Below are 10,675 nucleotides of genomic sequence, written 5' to 3' on the forward strand. Positions count from 1 at the left end.
TGGAAATGTGCGAGTGTGGTCGCGAGCCTTAATTATAAATTGTAAAAGTATCACACAACATAGACATTGTGTTTTAGTGTTTTAGTATCACACACAGGGACGTGCTGGGCCCCTGATTCAGCCCGGGAAAAAGAGTTGGAGAGGCCCTCATTGCGCGCTATAGAGAGAGATCTCTCTCTATAGCGCTGCTGCTACTACTCAAAGATTTGCCGTTTCAGATCAGGACAAGTTCGTCGTTGTCGGGTGGAAACCTTGTATGTCCAAAACCGTTTGTTTTGTATTTATCATTTTGAAAATGATTTAAACTAGTGAAAACAGCCGATCTACAAGCACACAAGGCCTCGCACTGCGAGGCGTTGTGTGCTTGTAGATCTGCTGTTTTCACTACTTTTGTGCAACGGCCTTGTATGATGAAGCAGGGCTTTGCTTTGCGAGAAGCGTGTTTTAGTGTTTTAGTGCAGTGGTTCTCAACCTGTGGGTCGGGACCCCCAGGGGGGTCCACAAATTATTTTGGCGGGGTCCCCAGATGATTAACTTAATGTGCAACGTTGTTTTTCTCACTCAACCGCAAACAAACCAACATAAAGTGTATAGAGGGTATCTGCACATTTCTAAAGTGACAATTTATGGACTTTTTAATACCTCTAAAATGACAAATTAAACATTGGCCAAATTGTCAAATATTAGAAGGAGAAATTGTGAAATTGTGAAAATATCAGATCTACATGCTCACAACGTGAGGCGTTGTGAGCATGTAGATCGGCAATTTTCACAATAGAACCGTGTTATACAAAATGTAATGCCTCAACTCTTAGTGCTCGTCCACAGTTAAAACATTATTATTTTGGGGGTCGCGGCCTGAAAAGATAGTGCGGTGTAGTCTTTTTGAGCGTTAACGTTGTAGTTTTATGACTCAAAAAGACTACACCGCACTACACCGCGGTGGAATCCTGTGGACCAGACTCTGTTCGAGGCTTTAGTGTGCAGAATCAGCTGACAAACTGTCGTCATAGCAACGTCTATCAACTGACTGACAGCCTGTATGAGTGCGGGGGAGGGGGGGGGGGTGTAGGGAGGGAGGGGGAGGGGGAGGGGCGGTGGGGTATCACCTTCCAACCTCACTGTTTAGAGTAAACACCTCCACCTCTGTGTGTGTGCGTAGTATGTGTGTGTGTGTGTGTGTGTGTGTGTGTGCGTGCGTGCGTGCGTGCATACGTGCGTGTGTGCGTGCGTGCGTGGTGTATCTCTTGTGTCATTCACTACAGTCCAACAACACAGAGTGTGTGTGTTGTGTGTGTGTGTGTGTGTGTTCACTGTCCGTCACGTTTCCAGCATCAGCAACAAAGAGGAAATAATGGTTGTTTTTGTTTTGTTTCCGTGAGGAGGACCAGGGTGTGTCTGCAGGTGATGGACCCGTGCTACCTCTGACAACTGGACAACACTTTTATACACGGACGTTAGGGTTTGGACTTGGACTTGGACTTAGGGTTAGGGTTAGGGTTAGGGTTAGGTCATACAGGACTTCAGGGTTAGGACTTAGGGTTACCGTAGGACTTAGCGCTAGGGTTAAGTTCTACAGGACTTTGCTTTGTTTCACTCTGTGCTTTCATTCATCCACAGAATAGACTAAATAGACTTCTGATTATTTTTATTTTTTCCAGAGAAGACGATTTTGTTTGTTTGTGTGCCTTCACTGTTCACAGACAGACAGACAGACAGACAGACAGACAGACAGACAGACAGACAGACAGACAGACAGACAGACAGACAGACACACAGACATGGCCACCAACAACACCGCCACTATGGCCAGCCTGCCCAGTGGATGTGGAATCTGTACAACTGTTCCTGATATCCTCTACCTGCCTGAACTGGTGAGATCTGTTCATTACTGTTAATTAGACTGTTAATTAGACTGATGATTACTGTTGATTATACTGATAATTGGTTTTAATTATACGGGGATAACTACTGGTAACTAGAACTGTTTTACTAAACTGTGTGTCAAAGAATTTACGTAAAAACGCTACTGTTGGTTTATAAAGCTTGGAACAGTTTAGGTCCAACATACATTAGTGATCTTGCAGATATCAGTAAACCATCCAGACTCTCAGGTCATCAGTGATAAAGGATAATTCTTTCTGTTCTTACAACCACAGATAAATGTGTTGAAGCAGCATTTAGTTTTAATGCTCCACAATATCTGAACAAACTGCAGCTCTGATGACAATAGGCTACTATACTACACCCCAACCCTGTCTGTTAAAACAACTAAACACCATTTTCTATTCTGCACTGCAACTGTGTCTATAATGTGATTGTGTACTTCTTTAGTTTTATGCAATATATGATTATAATAATTGTATAATTTGTAAAGCATATTGAAATGCCTCGTTTGCCCGGGAGACAAACTGGAGTGAAAATATAGCCGATCTCCAAGCTCACCACGCAGCACTGTGGAGGGAGTGGAGACGAGGGGAGACGTGTGAAAATGTTAGGCTGGTTGAAGACCTATCATGCTGCCGCTTAACTTGATATGGTATCATTGGCGTACCAGCCAATGAAATCAATGCAAGATGGAGGAGGGGGTGGGCCTAACTTTTGAAAATCAACAGAAACAGTGGAGGGGGGAAGCTCAGCCAAAGCTCTTAATTGCTCCCTTTGAACTTCAAAGGGGGGTTGTGCACACCTCGTTAGCATCAAAGACAACAACCTGTTTGATGCCTGTCATAGAGGGGAGGGGGAAGGGGGAATGTTTCAAGTCAAACACAACCCCTCCCACCAGATCTCTTGTGATTGGGAATTTTACATTTCAAATCCCCTCCCCTTTGAAATCTCTTGTCAATGTCAGACTCAAACTCAGCACAGAGTCTGAAATCAGGCTATGGTGAGCTACCCTGATGTGTGGTACGAGGTTGTCTGGATGAGCAGAGGTGTGTCTAGACCAGGGGTGTCCAAAGTGCGGCCTGGGGGCCAAATGTGGCCCCGAGGACAAATGTTATACGGCCTGTGGGCTTCATTCCTAAATTGTATTCTAAACGGCCCGCCAGCAACGTCAGACAAGAGAATGTGTCAGGATTCTTTGTTCCCTGTTGTCTGATACTGAAGGGGTCAAAGAAAGACTGTTTTATTGTATGTTTGACCTTGTACCTCTGGTTACATTTGGTAATGTGAAATAAGGCTGAGTTGTTTGTGTTTTGTTCAGAGCACACACCTGACAAAAGACCACTGATATTAAATATTGATGATGATAGTTAAATAAAATGGTTTACGATGGCATACGTATGTGACTTTGTTTCATGCCTTTATTGATAGGACAGTAGACTGACAGGAAATGGGGAGAGAGATGGTGAGTGACACGTAGCAAAGGTCGTTGGGATCGGGACTTGAACCCGCGACACGCTGTAAGCACTGGTGGAACAACTCAGAACCGGGCCGGTAGGCAAGCCACATTAATGATCGGGTCCCAAACCCAACCTAACAAAAAGCCACACTGTGGCTTGTGAGAGTGTTTAAATTGTACGTTGATTATTAATATAAATAGCCGATCTGCAAGCTCAGAACGTGTTGTGGATGCAAGGCGTTGTGAGCTTGTATATCAGCCACTTTTGGCACGGAACACGCTGTGACGACAAAGCATAAGCCAGCAGGATTTACTTGGTAACGTGTGTGTTGGACGGACGAGGCTTGTACTGTGCACTCTTTCTCTCTGCTTTCCTATCCACATCTTTCCAACGTCCCATTGTGCATTTCGCAGAAGGCGAGCGGCATTTCCAGTTGCAACTGCAACGCGACGTGAGCTTGTACCGGTATGTCTGCTGTTAACCGGATGTGTCCCACAGATAATTCTACTGTAAATTCTGGCAGAAACAGGTGGATAGCTCCCTTTCCATGTTTTCCCTTAGCTGTCCTAGTTCCTTTCCCATCACTTCCCTTAGCTGTTCTATCTCCTGCCTCATCTTCAACTCACTGCCTTGGAGTTGTTCCACAGCTTCTTTAAAGGACCTACACCATGAATTTTCACTTTTTCTATTTTAAAACCTTTTTTGGGGGTCCCACTGGCACCTTCTATCCTCACAAAGTCCTATTTCTGACCGTTGTGTCTTTCTCTGGTTTTGGGAAGACAGAGATGAAAAGCTTTCCACGGGTTCTCAGAACAGTGCTGTTCTGAGAGTTGATCCGTGTGACGTCACACGGATTCCCGTTTTTTTTTCAGAGTCAAAAAAATAAAAAATTAAAAAAAAAAATTTTTCAAAACATTTTTTAATTTTTTTTTCAAAACATTTTTTTTTCAAAAATTTTTTTTTTCAAAAAACTTTTTTTTTTCAAAAAACTTTTTTTTCAAAACTTTTTTTTTTTCAAAAACTTTTTTTTTCAAAAAAGAAAAAAACTTTTTTTTTTTCAAAAAAGAAAAAAACTTTTTTTTTTTCAAAAAAGAAAAACTTTTTTTCAAAAAACTTATTTTTTTTCCAAAAAACTTTTCTTTTTTTTTCTCAAACATTTTTTTTGAAAAAATGTTTTTTTTTTTTTTTTTTACTTTTTTTTTATACATAAATACAATGCAGGTGGGGTTGATTGTCTTCTGTAATGTCTGGTCTAGCAACGGTCGCCCTGTGTCATTTGACAGTAGGCCTATAACATACAACATAGGCCTACAGTAGGCTATAATCAGAGCTGCACATCCTATTTTTGTATTGGCTCAATATTAACACCAGTAAGACTCCCTAATCGGGAGATAAGCGACCGTTGGTCGCTTATCTCCACAAATAGGCCAAAAGTTTGTTTTACCAATTATCAAGACATACGGGCAGTTGACAGTTTGCCATGGTTACTCATTGAAGTTGAATCTCCATATATGGAGATAACCTACACATCACACTAAGTCTGACCTCACCAGCCCATATTTGGGCATGAGCAACTTATGTCTCCATATATGGAGATATGATGACATCACACAGTCCTCAGCCGATGATGTGGCGTGATGTCATACAATACACAAACGAGCCCTACAGTATAAAGGGGCAATTCTTGCCAGGAAAGAAGCATTTCTTCGACTCAGACCTTATCGCCAGGGTTGGCTTATAGCAGCTGTCGGTAGATAATGCCGGTCTTATATAAGGGTCATTTGTGTACGGTGTGATGTCATACTGATGTCAGCAGTGTGATGTCATACTGATGCGGAGATATGAGCAGGGCAAAGGTGTGACGTGTGACGTGTGACCGACGGACGGCCGGTGGAGGTTTTGATACTAAACTGCGACCTGACGGTCGCAATTATTTGTTGTCAACGTGGGGTCCGGGGAGGAGTGAAGAGGAGGGGAGGGGGGAGGGGTGGAAAAACCCCACTAGATGCGCCCCTGAGCAAACAGAGGCCGTTTTGGTATTGCAGCTGGAGAGCCTCATTATAGTAGAGCTAGAACAAACAAAAAGAATGGTCAGAGTGTTTGTTGAGGGTTAAAACCTGTCTAAGACTCAATTTTGAGCATATATTTATACAAAAAATATAGTTTTAAAAGCATGGTGTAGGCCCTTTAAGGACTACCCTCTCTCTCTCTTCCTTGGCACTGGGACTGGGGGTCTGCTCTTGTCTATCTTCCAGCAGTGTTTGTTCCATCTGTACTTGCCTAGCCTGATTTCAGACTCTGTGCTGAGCTTGAGTCTGACATTGTCCCATTGACAAGAGATTTCAAAGGGGAGGGGATTTAAAATGTGAAATTCCCAATCACAAGAGGGAAGTGGGAGGGGTTGTGTTTGACTTGTGTGGACACAAAAACATTCCCCCTCCCCTCCCCTCTATGACAGGCATCAAACAGGTCGTTGTCTTTGATGCTAACGAGGTGTGCACAACCCCCCTTTGAAGTTCAAAGGGAGCAATTAAGAGCTTTGGCTGAGCTCCCCCCTCCACTGTTTCTGTTGATTTTCAAAAGTTAGACCCATTCCCTCCTCTGTCTTGCATTGATTTCATTGGCTGGTACACCAAGATACCATATCAAGTTATGCGTCATATGACAACACCAGACCAAGAGAACCAGTCCGCTCAGAGAGTGGTCGGGTCTATGGGCTGGAGCCAGGCAAGTACTTGCCTAATTTCCAGTTCCTGGAATTGTTCTGCCAACATGGTAAGCAAGGTTGGCTCTATGTTTGGGGGGTCTTCTGTGACCCTGCTTGGTGGGGGTGGGGGGGTCCACCATGTTTAGTTGCTGTGTGTGAGTGTCTTCAGCATGTAGAGTGTGCATCGCTTGTGCGATCTCCTTGATTTTGGTGAAATCATTTGCTAGGCGTGTCCAGTTGTTCTGGCTCATTACTTTTACAGTATGGTATATGTACTGTATGGTCTATGGTAGTTTTAAAGCATGAATTATATGTATTATGTTTACATGACATTAAATGACAGTACCAAACACTGTACTAACAGCCTGAGTTCCACAGAGTAACAGATAGTGGAATGAATGAATATTTGTATCTTGTTCAGATGGCTTTCCTTGTTTTTTACTGTAACGTGTCTGCAGTTGGTATTCTGAATGCAGGACATGAGAGGGTCAGCAATCATTTTCTTAGATTTTCTAATCATTGCTGTATTCAAGATGTGTTCTCTGCTTTTATTACCCGGCTTGTTTGAATGCAATCGCTGAAATCAGAGGTCTGATATTCCCCGATAACAGACCGCTCCGCTCTATAACAGACCACTGCTAATCAAAGACTTACAGAGCACCTGCTGCAGTCAAGCTGCACTGCGTGAACCTTGTGCTGTATCCACCATGTCAGCCATGTAAACAAACACACAGCGACATTTACAACTAAACGTTGCTCTCAAGAATGTTTTTAAAAATATTTTAAGCGAGAAATAGACAACGTAGTATCAGAAAATGGATTCTATCTAATCAGCACTTCCTTGTTTTCCAAGGCGACCATGTCGCGCTGGGGGGTCGCCCAGCGCAACACTTGTGGAACACTTCCAGCCGTCTGTAAACAAGGAAATACTTTGTTTTGTTTTTAGTTTTGAGTCAAATTATTAATTTTATTTAGTAGCTGGGTAATAAGCGGGATATTGAATGGCTCCTTGGTGAATGACGATAGATAACATCCCTTCGGCCTGATAACTCCCCTCGGCTAGCGCATCGGGTAGTTATCAGACCGTCGATCTGTTAAATATTGTCATTCACCGCGGAGCCATTCATTATCCCTTACTTGACCCATCTCTTGGAGCAGTGAGCTGTGAGCCCGGGAAATCAGTAGTGTTGATCTAACCCCCCCCCCCATCTTTGGAGGCTTGGTATCAGGGGTCCAGTTGTCCGGATTTAACATGAAGCGAACACGGAACTAAAAGTGCCTATGTTTGGTTGCTAGTTGCACTGTTCTGGTATTGTCATAAATACTTTATCAGTGATGTTGCTATAGGTTTTGATGTTGCTATAGGACCACAGGTGGTCATTCAAATGGGTCCCAGAATTATTTTATGGGTCCTGCGACGACACACTACTAGCTACTTGTATTATGTAGTTAATTAAAGGACAGAAGCATGGATTTACAAGACAATCTCAATCATCTCATCAATAATGCCAGAACGCACAGCTGTGGAGACTCCACCACATGCAGCTCAGCTGGTGCAGTGAAATGACTGATAGCAGAAAGGATAGTGTTGTATGCATCCCCGGGATGCAGTGATGCTTAGTTTAATGCGTCAAAAAATATATATGCGTCAGGGACGCAAGATGCAGGGCATCACTGCTTTATGGTTCCTGTCGGTAGTTTAAAGCCTTTAAAGCCTTTCAATCACCATGATATGCGTTTTGTTGAAAATATGGTCTCATTTATTTCATAATTGATTTTAAAGCAGGGTATGCTGGATGGATGGATTGTATTTCATTGTACAAAAGTATACAAGTGTACCACGACTCTGCGAGGACAAATAAAAGCTTAATTTCTGCTCCGATAGAAACCAATGGGTCACGTGACGTCCCCATCATTTTTATGGTCTATGATCCAGCGTAACAGTGTTGTTTACTATGTGTCGCAGATCTTTGGAGGCCTGGTATGGATCCTGGTAGCATGTACCTACGTGGTTCCCATAGTATCAGTGTTTACTATGTGTTGCAGATCTTCAGTGGTCTGGTATGGATCCTGGTGGCCTGTACCTACAGTATGTGGTCTGGTAACAGTGTTTACCATGTGTTTCAGATCTTTGGAGGTCTGGTATGGATCCTGGTGGCCTGTACCTACAGTATGTGGTCTGGTGACAGTGTTTACCATGTGTTTCAGATCTTTGGAGGCCTGGTATGGATCCTAGTGGCCTGTACCTACGTGGTTCCCATAGTAACAGTGTTTACCATGTGTTTCAGATCTTTGGAGGTCTGGTATGGATCCTGGTGGCCTGTACCTACAGCATGTGGTCTGGTGACAGTGTTTACCATGTGTTTCAGATCTTTGGAGGTCTGGTATGGATCCTGGTGGCCTGTACCTACAGTATGTGGTCTGGTGACAGTGTTTACCATGTGTTTCAGATCTTTGGAGGTCTGGTATGGATCCTAGTAGCTTGTACCTACGTGGTTCCTCACAACCCCCAGGCCTGGGTGATGTTTGTCTCTGTGTTCTGCTTCGTGATGACCTTCATCTGGATGCTGGTGTTCGCCTGCGGAGGACACAAGAACAGCCGGGGGTGGGCCGCCGCTGTGAGTATCGTGACATCACTTCCTTTCACTCTATATATGGACCCCTTTTTCTTGGAGCCTTTCCCCCTTTTTACTCCCCACTTTAAAGGAGTAGTTCACCCCCAAAATGACTTTTTTTCTATTGATTACTCACGCCATGGAGACTTGAAGTCAATAATATCTTTTATTTTTTGTTGCATTTCTAAGACAAAAAATGTATTGCATTAATTTCGACCCCCATTGATTCCGGTTGGGGACCCAAATGCATTCGAGTCCCCATCCGGAATCAATTAGGGTAAATTTACTATTATCAAATTTTTGTCTCATGAATGCAACAAATACAAAAAAAATGTATTATTGAACTCAAGTCTCCATGGCGTGAGTAATCAATAGAAAAAAAGTCATTTTGGGGGTGAACTACTCCTTTAACGCTTGTCTTTTTTGTTGATTTAATTTCACACTCTGACATCAGAGGAAACAAATCTTTTTTATACCCATTATGGAGACATGGAAATCCCTGTGATGCCTAACCCTAACCCTAACCCATATATGGAGATCCCTGATGTCATAAATATTAAGCCCATATCTGTGATGGATATCCATATGGCTACCTGGGGTCTCCATATATGGGTAACTGGTCCGATTTACATCACTGGCCAGATGGCAAAGACATGGTACGACCTCGCCCTTTGCTGGTGTGCACCCTGCTGTATCATAATGTAATATTTTAATAAGAGTATGTTATATATAATGTAATATTTAATCTATGGGATTTTGTGTACCACGGTATCGCAGCGTTCTCCTACCTCAGTGCTGCTGTATCATAATGTAATATTTTAATAACAGTATATTATATATAATGTAATATTTAATCTACAGGACTTTGTGTACCACGGTATCGCAGCGTTCTTCTACCTCAGCGCTGCTGTATTATAATGTAATATTTTTAGAGTATTATATATAATGTAATATTTAATCTACAGGACTTTGTGTACCACGGTATCGCAGCGTTCTCCTACCTCAGGGCTGCTGTATCTTATATAATGTAATATTTATGTAATAACAGTATATTATAATGTGTTCTACAGGATTTTGTGTACCATGGTCTAGCAGCGTTCTTCTACCTCAGTGCTGCTGTATCTTTGGCCAGAGTGACTCTAGAGATGAAAGATGGAGCCGTCTTCCAGAACTACCAACTGGACATCTCTGCTGTGGTGAGAGAGACATGTTCATCAATAATCTGCAATGCAATGAAGTACCTTGATTTACTTTACTTTACTTTATTTGTTTATTTAGACGGGACAATGCATATTAATGAACACTACATAAATGCAATGTAAATACACCGGAATTAGCAAGAATGCTACACATTTCATCCGTAGTCCCAACATGAAGACAAAACAACATATACCAACAAACAGTAACCCTACATTAGGAGAGGGCATTTAAAAAACATAAATACAAATACTATTCCTCCATTTTTTTATACACCTGTCCTCTCCTCTTTTAACTTGTTGTTGGTGCTCGGATCTCGCCTCTCTTTTTCAATTGAACAGATGAGTTGAGAGAGAGAGAGAGAGAGAGAGAGAGAGAGAGAGAGAGAGAGAGAGAGATTAATGTAATTAACTATTATTTCTGATCTGCAGGTATTTTCTTACGTAGCGACTCTCCTCTACTTCATCCACACCATCCTGTCTGCCATACGATGGAAGACCTTCTGAGGACCATCTAACAACCCCCTAACAACATCTAGCATCCACACCATCCTGTCTGCCATACGATGGAAGACCTTCTGAGGACCCCCTAACACCGTAGCAACCACATAACAACTACCCAGCACCACACCATCCTGTCAGCCATACGATAGAAGACCTTCTGAGGACCATCTAACCACCAACCACCTAACAACAACATAACAAACACATAACCTCCCCCATAGCAACCCCCTAGCAACAACATAACAACCACCTAACAACCCCGAAGCAACCCCCTAGCATCCACAACATCCATTCCTGTCAGCGATGCGA

At 42.7% G+C, this 10,675-nt stretch overlaps 1 protein-coding gene across 1 annotated transcript; it reads left to right on the top strand.

The window, feature by feature from the left end:
- Nucleotides 1–1,781: 1,781 nt before the first annotated feature.
- Nucleotides 1,782–10,369, top strand: LOC308281655 (myelin and lymphocyte protein-like; the record flags this gene model as incomplete). The annotated part of the gene is made up of 4 exons (XM_080721889.1): nt 1,782–1,874; nt 8,502–8,669; nt 9,737–9,862; nt 10,295–10,369. The coding sequence occupies 4 exons, from the start codon at nt 1,782–1,784 to the stop codon at nt 10,367–10,369; spliced, it is 462 nt and encodes a 153-aa protein (XP_080578015.1).
- Nucleotides 10,370–10,675: the final 306 nt, after the last annotated feature.

The sequence above is a fragment of the Nannobrachium achirus genome (genome assembly GCF_963921795.1).
Source record: "Nannobrachium achirus genome assembly, chromosome: 3".
NCBI lineage: Eukaryota > Metazoa > Chordata > Actinopteri > Myctophiformes > Myctophidae > Nannobrachium > Nannobrachium achirus.